This window comes from Rhamphochromis longiceps, linkage group LG7, assembly GCF_057381845.1.
Source record: "Rhamphochromis longiceps isolate RC_006_pf linkage group LG7, R_longiceps_female_GT1.1, whole genome shotgun sequence".
NCBI lineage: Eukaryota > Metazoa > Chordata > Actinopteri > Cichliformes > Cichlidae > Rhamphochromis > Rhamphochromis longiceps.
The window spans coordinates 38255536-38270747 of record NC_140563.1 but is presented as its reverse complement, the minus strand read 5'-3'; the positions used below and the strand labels follow the sequence as shown (position 1 = coordinate 38270747).

The following is a 15212-nucleotide window of genomic DNA, read 5'->3' as shown; positions in this document are numbered from 1 at the left end:
GTTTATGAGACAATAAACGACGGTAGTAGTGACGGATAATATTTTGCTTTTCACGAGGTCAGGGTGCATTAATATTTTGCATTTGGATAAAGTGCGCATGCGCAACAGGGGCCGGATTCTGCTAGAAGGATCAAATGTTTTTGTTTTCGTGCGGGATGGAAGGTAGTTGACAGGTCGACATCGATATCTACGACGGCAAACGTTTCTCAGGTAAACAAAACAACCCTACGTTTCTTGTCGGTGTTTGTATTTATTAGTTGGTGTCACCTTTTAAGTCGAAGCAGATAGCATGTTTGGGCTACATATGCTAGTAGGTTACCCAATGTTAGCTTTAGTAACGCTGTATTTCATAGCTTCTATTTCATGTGTCTTACAACAGCCTCGTGTTTATTTGGTATAATTTAGAGTATGAGGCCACAGGAAGTTGGAATGGAGCTTAGACGTTAAGATGAGCTAACATAACCGCAGGCATGTCACAACCTTTGATGCTAGTATGTAAACACAGTGCTGATAAGATCTAAACACGCTGCGCATACATGTGTACACACCTGTTTGACATCGTCTTCCATAAATATCATCATATAACCAAAAATAGCCAAGTTATTCTAAGGAAACTGAAATGGGAATGTTTTCATGTTGCAGGGTACTAGAATATTCCAGTAACACTCCCATTCAGTGGTATTTCCAAATACAGTTTCATACTTTTTCTAAAGTAAAATAAACTGGCAGATATCATAACAGTAAAACATCATTTGACTTTAAAACCTCCAGTGTCACTTGTGGGAGTGTTTCAGGTAGAGTTTTATTTCATTGTATAACATTATGAGGTCAATAATAAGTAATCCATTACTGTAACTATGGTTTCTGCTGTTCTTTTAAAAAGGTTGTCTTACCTTTACTTGTGTGTACTGACAGAGCAGGCAGTGCAGATTCCGTGATATTGTTCTATAAGTAAAAGAACAACAAAGTGTGGTCAGAGTGTTGGCTAGAAAATTGTTTTTGTTCTGTAATTGTATTTTTATATTGCAGATAACTGAGTGTAAGCTAAAAGTGTAAGGAACAGCGTTATATTTATAGGCCTATAAATGACCTGCAGTAATGTAAATGTATTCCAGAGAGAATGGTATACTCAAACAAATACACCCATCCTTTAGAGGAAATAGGTATCATGCTGAAAGACGTGTTTTATTTGGATCACATTTAAACTAACATAACAAGACAGTTGACACTGAAACATATACAAGATATCTGGTATTAACGTCCCAGGGATTGTTTTGGAGTCAATAAAGGAACTCATAGTTGTTCAGTATGATACACTTAGAAATGGAAAAGTTGTAGTCTGCCCACATGATTCAGCTTGTTCTACTGCAGAAGTCACTATAAATAGCATTGGTACCTAAAATGTCTCTTTTGACAGTTGCAGGCCTAAAAAGCAACATTTTAACCAGTAAGCCTTTAGCAGTTATAAATAAATCTGTAAGGTGTTATGTAGTCTCTTCTGACTTTATGGCTTTCTTTACACAGCTGAATCAACTCTACTTGCAGTGACCTTGTAACAGCCTGCAAGAAGACAAAGCCATGGGGAATACAAGCAGTGAGAGGGCTGCAATGGGCCACGGTGAGAAGGCGCAGCGGAGGGACAGCCGAGGTATCAAAGAGGGCGAGAGGCCAAAAATCCTCATGGATAGCCCAGAGGATGCTGATATTTTTCATGGAGAGGACATAAAGGTAAATTGGGCTGCTCTCTTAGAGGTGCATATCAGGTAGAATTTATAGCCTTCTTGGCCCTGTAGATCTCTTCAAACTCTAATCCTTGTTGATAAATAATATTCTTGTGTATGATGTGCATTTAAGGCACCCTTAGAGAAAGAGGAGTTCCTTGCTTGGCAGCAAGACTTAGAATCAGATGACAAAGCACCAACTCTGGAACGGCCGACAGTCTTTCGCTGGAAAGGAGATGGAAAGGAGGTCTACCTCTCTGGATCCTTCAACAACTGGACCAACAAAATTCCCCTTATTAGAAGGTGAGAGCATGTTATAAATCTGAACATGTTTTTCAGGTTGAATTTCTGGCTGTTTATCTTTTGAGATTTAAACTCGAGTTTTAACAGATTTCTTTTATTCCTATTTGCATATGAGAAAGGTTTACTAGAACAAGCCAAGAATGTGAGTTCTTCTTCTTTGTTAATCGCTGGTTTAACTTACCTGTGTGCCAAATGTTTTCTTTTCTTTTGTTTGTGATCTATCAAAGTCAGAACACCTTTGTGGCAATTGTCGATCTACCTGAGGGGGAGCATCAGTACAAATTTTACGTGGATGGTCAGTGGACCCACGACCCAGCTGAGGTAAGCCGTTACTCTCACAGTCATTTATGACCTGTTGTCAAACAAGCATATTTTACTTTACTTACCTAGACCTCAACACAAAATCTGCAGCAGTTTCAGTTTTTAAAGGCACTGCAGCTCTGCCATTCCTGTAAAGTCTGGGTAGACAAAAGCATATATTCACTAATGCATTAATATTATCATTACATTATGAGTAATAACTTGTGAGTGTATTAAGGCCACTAGTGTAGGTTATGATGAGCTGGCTTCATGACTGACTGCAGGCATGTATCTGAGTCACCTTATCTGATGTCATGCTTTAACAATAAACATCTTTTTTTCTCTCTTCAGAAATATAGTAACAAGTGTATAAAATATTAGCACACACATATGGTAATCAGGACAAATGGTGCAGTGGAGGACCATGACTAGAGGTAGAGTAGTCATGAGTGGACATTAGTTTAAGAGGCTTAAGTGGTTTGCTTCACATCATGATGCTTGTTAAAGCAAACACTGGCCTGCTATTATATAAAGTATGTCTTTTTGGTCTATACTTTTGAGCTTTATTTGTGAGTTTTATTGTCTCCTGTTTCCTAACAGCCTGTTGTAACCAGTCAGCTAGGCACAGTCAACAATATCATTCAGGTAAAGAAGACTGACTTTGAGGTTTTTGATGCGCTAATGGTGGATTCGCAGAAATGCTCTGACATGTCAGGTGAGTGCTGACAGCCACTGTTTATCTGTGCTTTTTTTTTTAAACATTTACTGATCCAGACTACATGTCTGGAAAGCAGGGGTATAAAAGTGTTCAAAAAGAATCTTCATTCATTTTAAAGACCAACTTTTTTTGTTCCTGCCTTTTTTAATGGATTTCAACATTGCTGTTAAAATCTATAGGTTTGAAAATAATTGAATGTTCTTGTCATACTGTTTCCCCCCCTTTTTCCCCCCCCCTCAGACCTTTCTAGCTCTCCTCCTGGGCCATATCATCAGGATGCTTATGTCCCTAAACAGGAAGAGAAGTTAAAATCTCCACCCATTCTTCCACCTCACCTTCTACAGGTCATCCTTAACAAAGACACTGGGATTTCTGTAAGTAGCTGTAATCTGAGATGAATTTGGCTTATTCCCACTTTCCCCTGCCTGCATTTCATAAAAATAGAATAGCCCTTTATTGTCATTGTACACGTACAACAAAATTGTGAAAAAAAAAAATGCATCCACAAGAATAAATAATACAGATCATTTATTTTAAATGTTGTTGTTTTGTTTGTCATTGTTTCAGTGTGACCCTGCACTGCTCCCAGAACCCAACCATGTCATGCTCAACCACCTCTATGCACTTTCCATTAAGGTAAGGTTTCAGGGTGACTTTTAAGATTTTTGTGTTTGATGTTTTTCGGTAGCGTGTGAGAAAACTTGATCGGCTTTGTAAGCATTTTAACAGAAAGTGTGCGCTGCTGATGCTTTTGCTTTTAGCAAGCTTGCACGTTGTTGGCACAGCAGATTGAATCTATGCATTGCCAAAAAGGCTGATAAATGGGACAAGAACAGATGAAGGACAGATAATTCTCCTTCTTTCAACTCTCTGACAGGAAAAACAAACTTTACTTGCATTTCAAGATAGCCACAGCAAATGTCTGCATGTCAACAAAAAAAAGGAGTGGAAAACAACTATGTGTATTTTCCATTTCAGGTAGTGGGTGGTCAGATATTCACTTTTTTCCATTTGGTTTCTCTTGTAATGTAGTTAAGTAGTTGTACATGAAGCAGATAAAATGTTGCTGTATTTAGCTTAAACACATTTTTTAATGACTTTATGTTCACTAGTGTGACCTGTGAGAAAAACTTGCATTTTGGGGACAATCTAAGTGGCTCTGTTGAAACTTTACTAATTGTAATTTCTCATCTTCTTAATGACTGTTGATATATTAGTAATGCTGCAAAGTTACAATCTTGAATATGCATCACATTATTTCATTATGTCTTATGTTTGGTTGAGTAATCTGATTTAAAAAATACTTCTGTCCTTTAATAGGTTCTTTAAAACAAACTGTTCAGACAGTTCAATTCTAGAAATTGCAGTGCTTTTAATAGCTTAAAACTTAACTAACAAATAAACCCTTTCATTGTATTCATGAGATGTTGAAATCAAATGCAACAATAAATAGTACAGCAATGTCAAACAAAAATCAGGCATAATATAAAATAGCCTTTACTTGGTCTTCTTGGAAGTCTTTGTTACGTTAGGAGGCAAAAAAAAAAAGTTCTGACAGTATTGCTTCTCCTGGATGAGGTAGTGTGTTTATGTGTGTGTTTTGTGCACCTCCATGTGTGTCTGTGTGTTTAAATGTGCTAGTGAATGAGTTATCGTGTGTGTCCGTAACCTTTAAAGGAGCATGTGGTGGCTGCAATGAAGAAAAGTGAGCATATCACCATTCTCAGAACTGAGGTTTGAGGCCACGTTTCCTGCTGCACAAACAGACACTCTGATAGTGTAGATGTTAGTAATTAATGTTAATAGTTAATGTTTAGGATAATTCAGTCTGCAGCCTAACAATCCCAGGTCAGTGACTCAGTGTTACTGGCCTGTGGAAAGAAAAAAGGAAAAAAAGCAAGCTTTTATTTTTATACATTTCTTTTAAATATATAAAAAAAATATATATATTTACTATATATATCTGACACATTTCAATAGTAATACAATTTAATTGATATATTTTATTTATAATGTATATTATTAATCTAATGCTTCAAAATAATGTCACTTTATGTCAGAGCTTATTGAAGAGGTGATTTGATGAAGGACTCCCACCATGGGCACCCTTTCAAGTTTGTGAATGTGATAACTTGAGAAGAAGGTGACGCATCACCTTCAAATTGATGCCAAAAGTGTATTTACTAAAAGTTTTCTGAACAGGACTTTCAGAAAACATGACCTCAACTTAAAGGTCAGAGGTCATGTTTTCTGAAAGTCCTGTTTGTAAGGGTGATATTTTCTATATTGTCATTTCTGCTTAGAAACATATAATCATTTATGCTTAGAAATATATAATCATCTGTGTGCTGATAAAAATCATATCCTTATTAGTAGAGCAGGGTGATATGACCGAAAATATTTATCACGATATACATTTGAAAATTTGCGATAACGATATAACTGACGATATAATTGACACTAGACAAAATACTTTACAACTCCACAACTTTATTAGTGCAAAGAACCCCATCAATGTATTTTCACTTAAACAAGCAGCTGTTTTTTATGTGCATTAAAGTTATATAAAAATGTAACAGTGTAAATTCCCTGCTAAGAGTTTAACCAAAAGGTATTTCCAGTGGAAATTGGCCGACATATCCTCAGCATAACCATGTATGATATCCACAAAACTTAAAAAGAGGTTATACACATAATACGGTAATATTATGTTGAAGCGCAGTACGTATCACTCCGTGAGGCTCCTGCCTACGATAGCCGTAATGCTCCGACAATCCATCAAGCGGTGCGGGTTCGTAGCTTAGCAAAGTCGTACTGAAACATTTGACAGATTTTTGAGCGCCGTGTACCACATAAAATCGTTTCAAGGTCAGTAAACACAACCAGAATTCATACATAAGGCACACGGGATTATAAGGGGCTCTGTTGATTTTCAGAAAAATCAAAGGATTGATTTTAACCCTTAAGGACCCACAGTGACACTGGTGTCACTGCCCCTTTACACTTAAAGAAAAACTATTTATAATGGTTTAACTTTGACTTTTAACTAATAAAGTCCCTAAGTGACGTCTACTGCACAAACTAATTCAGTCATGTGACAAGTGAGGCACTCTGGGTGTTCAAGACACCATTTTCAAAGTCTTGGTCCACCTGGTTAGCTAATGAGACCGCTGTGCTAATTTTAAAAACTTTCTTTTCTTTTTGCAAAGGTAAGCTTTTACTCATTCAGCAATTCTAAACTTTAGATAAGATGTCATAGGTCCCTTGTAACCTAGTTTGGTAATATTTCTGAACCAATTTGATCTAGAATCAGTTTGTTAAACATCGCTGTGACAAATACTGATCATTTGCTTAGTCAGTTTAGCTCATTCAGTTATTTTAAGTAAATTTATTCTTTGTTGTTAATTCTCAGTCATATTTAACTAAATTCAAGCATAACTAATTTTTTAAATTACCTAAATTTGTGATGGAACTTTACTTTAGCTTTGTCGAGGCGTTTTTCAGTTACCCCCCATTTTTTATCATTTTCACTCTTTTGTAGAATGGATAAAAAGAAAAAATATAGTGTTCAAGATGCGCTGGAGTTTATCACTGCAGAGGACAGTGAGTATGAGGGATGTGAAAGTAGCTCAGATGAAGATTCTGAAGACCCTAATTACATCCCCCACAAAGACGTGGAGAGTGATGAATCAAGTGAATCCAGTGATTCAGACAGTTGTGATTCAAGTGATTTAGAGACAGAGCCACATTCAAGCCATATGGACACTGGGCAGCCCAAGGCAGCTATCAAAGGACAAAAATTCTCCTGGAGAAAGAAATGTTCGAAACCCCTGAGACCACATTCAAGGGACCCTGTGCCAAACCTCCAGATGAGATCCACACTCCACTAGAGTACTTCAAAAACTTCATCACAGATGATATGCTGCTGTTGTTAATGGAACAAACAAATTTATACAGTGTACAAAACTCCAACCATCTGAGAAATGTAAATACCACTGTTAAAGAACTAGAAATACTCATTGGTCTCTATCTGAGGATGGGTCTATGCCAAATGCCTGGAAATCGAGCATACTGGGAAAATGACACCAGGTGTCCTATGGTAGCAGATAACATGTCCCGCAACCGATTTCAAACCCTGTTGGGATCTCTACATTTCACTGACAATACAGATTTATTACACAGAGATGCAGAAGACAAGTGCTGGAAGATCCGTCCATGGCTTGAAATGTTTCGCAAACAATGCCTGGATATCGTCCCAGAGGAGTACAACTCTGTTGATGGGCAAATGGTACCCTTCAAGGGGACACACAGCCCAATAAGGCAGTATGTGAAGGGAAAGCCCCACCCCTGGGGATTGAAAATCTGGGCCTGGTGCTCATCCTCTGGTATGCTCCATGATTTTGTTGTTTATCAAGGTGGTACTGGGAAGAAGACTTTACTTGGGATTGGAGGAGATGTTGTGGTGAAGTTGTGTGAAACTCTGCCAGCTGAGCAAAACTACAAAGTTTTTGCTGATAACTTCTTCTCCTCAGCCCCACTTGTGCTCACACTTCTTCAGCGACAGATCTACTTTGTAGGAACACTTCGTGGAAATCGCTTAGCAGGTTGTCAGCTTGAAGATGAAAAAAAGTCTTGCCCAGAGAGGCAGGGGATCTGTTGATGCCAGGGTGAATAAGGAGGAGAGCATGGTTATTGTGAAGTGGTATGACAACAAATCTGTTACCCTCATCTCATCCTATTGTGCAACTGAGCCTCAAGATACAATCCGTCGCTGGAGCAAATCGGGCAAGGCATTTGTTGAGGTCAAAAGGCCACACATTGTGAAGGAGTACAACACATTCATGGGGGGTATTGACCTGCTTGACGCCTGCATTGCAAGGTACAAGTACCACATGAAGTCACGGAGGTGGTATCTCTACCTGTTCTGGCAAACCATCATGCTCGGTGTTGTCAACGCATGGTTGATTTACCGTCGTGACTGCAAGCTACTTGGTGTCCAAAAGCCACTGAAACAAAGAAGCTTCCAGGCAGAAGTTGCCACAAGCCTGATCCTTTGGAAATCACACAGGGGGCACCCATCACAGAACATCTCATCACCACCTCCACCACCCAAGAGAGTTCGTGTTGGAGTTCCAGAGGATGTCCGGACTGATGAGGTTGCACATTGGCCTGTAAAATGTGAAAAGCGAGGTCGGTGCAAAAATTGCAAGGTGAATGCAACTACCACCCTCTGTGAAAAATGTGATGCACGTCTTTGTTTCACAGAGGAAAGAAATTGCTTCAAAAGTTATCATTACCAAAGGTAAACTTCTAACAACTGGAAAGAAAAAAGCCATTTGAGCAAGTTATTGACTTTATGTAACATTCTTTTCTATTTTGGCACAATGTTTTTATATGCTCATGTTTTTAGTTCATTACACCTCTCTAACGTTAATGTTTTTTCAGTGACATTTTCAATTGTACCTCCAACATTGGGCTGATTTATATGATTTTTTTTCCAAGAAGCTTGTTGAAGTAAACCAAGAAATGTTACCATCATTATCCATGTTAAGAATTTGAAAATAAAAAGGAAATTCTGTTTTTAAAAGCAAGAAAGTGTTTACAGAATTACTTTCTAAATATGGAACAAATGTACAATGTAAAATGTAAAAGACAGAGAAAGAGCCAGGGACAACAACCTCACATTAGAAAGGTATAGTAATCATCCTATTTTCAGCTGCAGATGATAAAGGATTCAGAAAGTTTATTCATGCAGGTAATTAGTAATTCCTTTTGTGCATAATTTTATATTATTGTTAATAATAAATTAATTAAAGCAACAAATCAACCTGAAGAGCCAGTTCGGAGCCAAAAGAGCCGGCTCTTTTCAGTGAGCCGAACGGAAAGAGCTGGTTCTCTAAAAAGAGCCGGAAATCCCATCACTAGTTGTTCAGATATGCCTGCTTAAGAATGTCACGTGTATTTGTAATTGCATATTCATGAATGATTGCTTGCTGACAATAAAAAGGGCTCTAGCGAAGGAATCAGTTGAAGTTGGTTGAGTTCAGGTGAAGGAATCTTTTCCTCAACTTTGGCTGGCTTCCCTTGCAAGCCACAAACACGGACAGTACCTTCTTGCCTTGTTTGTCGTGCAGTTGTTGGTCTCGCGTTCCAGCGGGGTTTGTGCCAAGATAAACCCAACACTGTTAATACGAGAAACTTCAGAACAAGGTGACGTAGGATTTTGAAATCAATACCATAGATGTGTCTACCAGGAGGCTGGCGGTTGCCAGTATTTTCTTCTTTCATTTTTTTTTCTTTATCTACATTTATATGCGAGTCTGAACAGACTTGGGTGTGAACTGCTACTTGACTGGTAGGAGGAGGCCTGCAACCATGATGCTGCAATTCTGGTTTCATGTGTGTCTTAAAAAAGCCATAGCCCTACCAATTACAGTTTAACCATACTGGCTTATAGCATGGTGGAACTGTACATGGTAAGACTGATGCTACTGTTTCCATCCTAGTTGAAAGCATGCATTGCGTGAGGTTTTAAATTGACTTTTCCTGTGTGTTGTGTCTTTCTGTCACAGGACGGAGTGATGGTACTCAGTGCAACACATCGCTATAAGAAGAAATATGTCACCACCTTGCTTTATAAGCCCATCTGATGAAGCATTCTTTTCTATATTTGGAGCTGTTGTTAACTGTACACCGAGTGTACAAAATGCTAGCCACACTTTTTTTCAAAAAAAAAAATCTAGTGTATATTCCTTCCAGGTTTCACCAGTTAGATCCATTCTGACCAAAAGAAGCAGCCTTGAATAAGCACGAGGGAACAAATTAAGTTTGTAAAATGTTGACTTGATTCCCAGAAAAAAATTTGGACTGAGGGTTATAGTAATTGCTTTACAGTAATACACTAAAAGCCATACATACAAATAACAAATGATTCAGTTAGACAGCCACTTACTGAAAAACAGACAGAAAAGAGTTATTTTAAAGGAAGCCTGCTGTAAAAGGCAGTTTAAGTGATGATCCTGCTTTTCCCATGCAGTACATCACATCTGATTTTTGTGTCATATATCAGCGCAACTAACTAATAGCTGGATTGGATTGGTGGGTAAATGGGGTCACTGTGTTCACTTCAGTTCTGTGTTACTCTGTTTACTATAGGAATATTTAATACGTAACATAGACTATAGTAAAATGGCCTGCCTGCATTTGTATAGCGCTTTTCTAGTCCTTAAGGACCCCAAAGCGCTTTACACTACATTCAGTCATTCACACATTCACACAATTATATAGAACATCGTGGTTTTTGGGCACCTGTTTTGAAGCCTGATGTTGGGTACTTCAAGTATTATTTCTTTTTCTTTTTTTCTTTTTTTTTTAAACTGGCAAACGAGTGGTGGTTGTGACACTTAGTCATTACATACACAACAGTGCTCTTACAGTAACCTGCTTTTTCCCTAGTTTTACCCTGAATGCGACTGCAGTTTCCAAAGTGAACATAATTTAGTATTACATAAGATGACTGAAAGCATAAACTCATTAGTAAAGTGTTTACGGTGGTCATAAGTCAGTAGAAAAGTAGGGTTATTTTACTTCCATAAAATCTGATTTCTCTGGCCCTCTGACCACCACCAGTAGGCAACGGGTGAAGTGTCTTGCCCAAGGACACAATGACCGAGACTGTCCGAGCCGGGGCTCGAACCGGCAACCTTCCGATTACAAGGTGAGCTCCCAACTCTTGAGCCACGATCGCCCTTTTAATATACAATCTTTGGCCACCAACACCCACTATAGCTTCATTTTAATAGCAAGAACTAACAAAGCATGCAGGGAGCCAACAGTAAAGGGTAAGTGGAGGCATTTCATGATTCCTACACCAGTAGGTTTGCTTGGTTGGTTTGTTTGCAGTGCTCTGTGTATTAGTTTTGATTTGGCAAAGTCAGCTGATGACAGAAAAGTGCAGTTGACGGTGCTGTCTGTGCCAGCTTGTCTTTTGGCATTTTGTTTGTTAACGTCACATGCTGCAAAGCTTTTAGTGCATTTTAATAAAATGAAAAGTTGTGCTCTAATTAATTAAAAACAATTTCACAGTAAAGCAGCAAAGAGAAAAGCACAGCTTCTCTCACACTTTGCTAAAATGAAGGAAATGTGGTAAATTATTTTTCATTAATTTCTTAATGTTGTATTTATTAGTTTATTAAATATTGTTAAGTACCAAAATGACTACTAATTTATATATACTATATCCGGTTGTTCAGTGATGACGCGACGAATCCTACTTCCGGGCCTAAAGTAGTCTGCGTTTAATATGGCTTTTGTGTTGTTAACATGTTTAATGTTACGTATTTTCTTCTATTTGATCTCAAAAAGCTCCTAAAACAGTCAGTGATCACTGTTGACCTCCCTCGGCTTTTATTACCGCTAATCATTTATTTAAGCTCAGTTTTTAAAACCTTAGGATGTAACTACAGCCCAGCCCATGCAGCAGTATATGAATGACTAACCTCGTATTGTGGATGGATTATCTCACTTGTTCTCCTGGCTGAAGTTTGGTCTTTTTACAGCATCCTGCCATGCGATTACATTTGTTCCTGACCACCGAGAACACTCACGTTAACTTTTATCGAGTGGGAAAAAAGATAGCTTGTTTATATTATGCTAACATAGCTGTGTCGCTAGCTGTCACGTAGCACATCATTATATACCAGCTAGCCCAACTTCAGTAACCCTACAAACGTCACTGCTGTTTAGTTTTCTGTCTTCATTTATGCTGGAAGTGATAGCAGAGCTGTACGTTTTAATTTGTTTCCAAAACCCCGCAGTCAGGACATGCTATATTGTATTTAGATAGAAGCTAGCGAGCTAACTCCCTGCTAACTTCTAACTCCGCTAAATGTCATAAATTCCGTTTTCATGGATGCCTGGATGTTAAACTCAATTGTTACACCTGGTAGAGCAGAACGCCGATCATTTTATTAAAGATGAAAGACTTTAGACAGTTTTTCAACTCTCAGTAATGCCATAGTGATCGTTTGATATATGGACCTGCAGCGGAGTTTAGACCCAGACACGGCTAGTGACGTCAGACTGAACAACCGGATAGTGCTAAGACAATTAAGGGAACACTTGAATGATTGTAACTATGATCTTTGCTGTGATTTTTGAATCCAGCCCCCAGAGGGTTAATGAGTTTGGTTTTTACTGATTGTTGTTAGGTTGTTTTGTTCTGAAAAAACTACACAATGTATGTCAGTAAAGATTGTTTTACTTGAATACTTAATTTGTCAAGATCTAATGTGTAATGTAATTTCCCCCTTTTTATTTGGTACATTTTGGTTTTTCAAAGGTTGTAAGGGAATGATTAAGGCAAGTGCATATACAGTGGCATTGAGTGATGCCCAAAGTGATGGCACCCATGTCTATATTGTGACTGAAAATACTGGCTCAGTAAATTCTTGTAACCTGCATGACAGTTATAGATTAACCTAAACATTATAAGAGGTTAGCAACTCTGAGATTATGCACACAATTTGTATTACCAGTTACAGTGCATCTCTTTAGTATGGTAATGTCACTCCATTCCCACTTAATCTGCCTCTATTTGTTCCAGTGACTGCCCTTTGCAGTGCTCAACTTTATCTTTTCTTAGCAGAATGTGGTAGAACATGAACACGTTTGTAATTAAAACAGACAAAAATGTAAGGACTCAAAATGATTACTAATGCTGAGAAAACCTCATTGAAAGACCTCAGATAAGTACGCGCTGCTTTTGTCTTTCTCGTGGCTGAGAAAACCACAGCGGCACAATCAAGAATGTAAATGTTGAGGTCAAAGAAAGACAAAATGCACTGTGGTAGCTTAACTGTTTTTGTGTTATGTTGTTGTTTATTTATTTAGCGATGATCATACTGAGCACATTAAATAAGTTTTGTCAACTATTCACCAATATATCTTTTTTTTTCCTACATTGTTTTGTTGTGAAAACTAGTCTTAGCTGTGGTTATGACCATTCCAGTCAAAAGTTAGACAAGAGTTAAAAAAAAAAAGAGAGCGAATAAGCCTTTAATTTAGGGCATGTACTCCAAATAAACTAATGTATGCATCTGTGTAGATTTATATAGGTGCCATCACACACATCCTTCCTTCTTTTACTGATGTACTTTATCAAGAGTGACACCAGGTAGTTGCTCCCTACTGGTTTAGCTGATGTGGCATAGATCATTGTGAGCACCAGTTTCCTTCAAATAATGTTTCAGATCCATTATTTTGTTGATTTTAAACAACTGCTCCTGAAATTTGTGGTTATAATGTGTGAGCTTTTCTGCTCTGTGTGTGTTGTGTTGATTTGATAGGGCGTCAAGGACTGAATTTTTTTTTTTTAAAGCTGTGTGAATTGAACCAACATCATTTTATTTTATAATTTTTGTGTCTGTGCATGATATCACCATAAAAATATGACTCTGATTATTTTGATTTTGACGAAGTCACATTTGTTCATGTTAATTTTGCTGTCAGGACTGACATAAAGGTGATTGTGGGATGTTACCATGCTAGACATATAAATCCATTTCACGTAGTCATTTTAATCATTGCAATTTGCAAACCTTTTAAGCACTTTTTTTCATTCTAAGAAAGGTATTTATTAAAGAATATGTTTTTAAAATTTATATATTGCATCATGTTTTAATTTATAACATGACTGCAGCCATTTTGATCATTAGAGCTGAACCTTCAGTAACTGACTGACCTTTGTGCAGTCATTACACAGTCATTATTTATAAAGTGCATATTGCATTCCAGTCATATTAGGGCCCCTGCAGAATTGGGAAAGTATTTTATTTGTCATTTTCAGAGGACACCTTAAAGTCATACACCTGCATGGAGAATGATACTGAAAGCTGTTTTATACCTGTGTAAAATATTGGCAAAAACCTGTGTTCCAACCATATGGTACATTTTTAAAGTTTTAACATGAAGTATTATAAATATATCCTAAAAATCCTATATGGCCCCTCTTCAAAAAATAAATACTGCTGTTATGAATTCTGAAACATGCTGTTTCCTGCTTTCTCCACTACAGATTGTTCTGTTAATGCACTTTGCATTGAAACTCAGTGGTCTGTACATCATTTGTTATCTACTGTATGTCATGTTTTATTTTTTTTGTTTTTTATTTTTTACTTTATAATTGTTATGTAATTATTTTTAAAAAGTGTCTAATAAATAAGTATTTTACATTGGCTAGCTGTGACATTATCTTTCATACTATATGGGTAATAACTAGGGCTGGATATCGTCACTGATTTCTAGAATCTTTTCGATTCACATTCACAAGGTCCCGAATCGATTCGATCCATGATTCGATCGATTCGATTTGAATCGGGGAAATTTTTGACTCAGACAGAAATATTATAATTCTGATCACTTATCAGTACATATCTATATTTTTGTATCTATTAAAAGAAAGCTGACACTTGCGAGGCTTTATCAAAGGTGTAAGCATCACAGCAGATTCCTTTGTGTCGAAGTAACTGAGGGTAAAACACAGAAAAACATGAAGGAGGTTTTCCTGGTCTGGGTTTTTATAGTAGATGACCTTAAAAATATTGTGGCGAGCTCAGACAAGGAGGAGACAGAGGTAACGTCTAGTCTTGCTTCCTGCAGTGTTAGCCATCGAGCACAGCCGTTTATTATCATTTAACAGATGAACACACAACGCTAACACAACTGCTCGGCGCAGCTCTAGCGTAACAACCAAAAAAGGCGCTCTCTCCATCCAGAAACACACAGTTGCAGAGAGAAAGCATCACCTGTAACCATGGCAACATAACGCTGCCGCCTGGAACAACAGAACATAGCTGTCAAAACAAAACCCCAAACAGCCCTGACCCGCTACAATAACAAAGTGAAGCAGAGCAAAGTTACAGAGGTTTGATTAGAGACACACGTAAGCATTTTGCATAAAAAGTTTAAATTTGTTCAGTATTGAACAGCAGAAATGAGGCTTTCTTGTTGGAAGTAAGTAAAAAAACAAAAAAAAACAAAAAAAAAAAACAGCGGCCGACACCGTAGACTGATGGGTAAGAAGTAGGGGTGGGTTTTGATTATCGATTTAGAGAGAGCTCTACATGAAGTGTGATTTTATCGTGGTGGAAGCAAAACAGCAAAAGTAAGAG

General features: G+C 37.7%; 1 protein-coding gene across 2 annotated transcripts; it reads left to right on the top strand.

Annotated features, from left to right (window-relative positions):
- Positions 1-96: 96 nt before the first annotated feature.
- prkab1a (protein kinase, AMP-activated, beta 1 non-catalytic subunit, a) lies at positions 97-14243 on the top strand. Of its 2 annotated transcripts, none has more exons than XM_085413567.1 (8): positions 97-210; positions 1525-1728; positions 1855-2024; positions 2252-2345; positions 2925-3039; positions 3283-3416; positions 3610-3678; positions 9615-14243. In XM_085413567.1, exons 2-8 carry the CDS (start codon positions 1579-1581, stop codon positions 9690-9692), a joined length of 810 nt encoding a protein of 269 aa, XP_085269693.1. In that variant the 5' UTR covers positions 97-210; positions 1525-1578; the 3' UTR covers positions 9693-14243. The 2 variants fall into 2 exon arrangements, with proteins under 2 accessions (XP_085269693.1, XP_085269694.1); XM_085413568.1 differs by having other exon boundaries at positions 117-210; positions 1546-1728.
- The last annotated feature ends 969 nt before the right edge of the window (positions 14244-15212 follow it).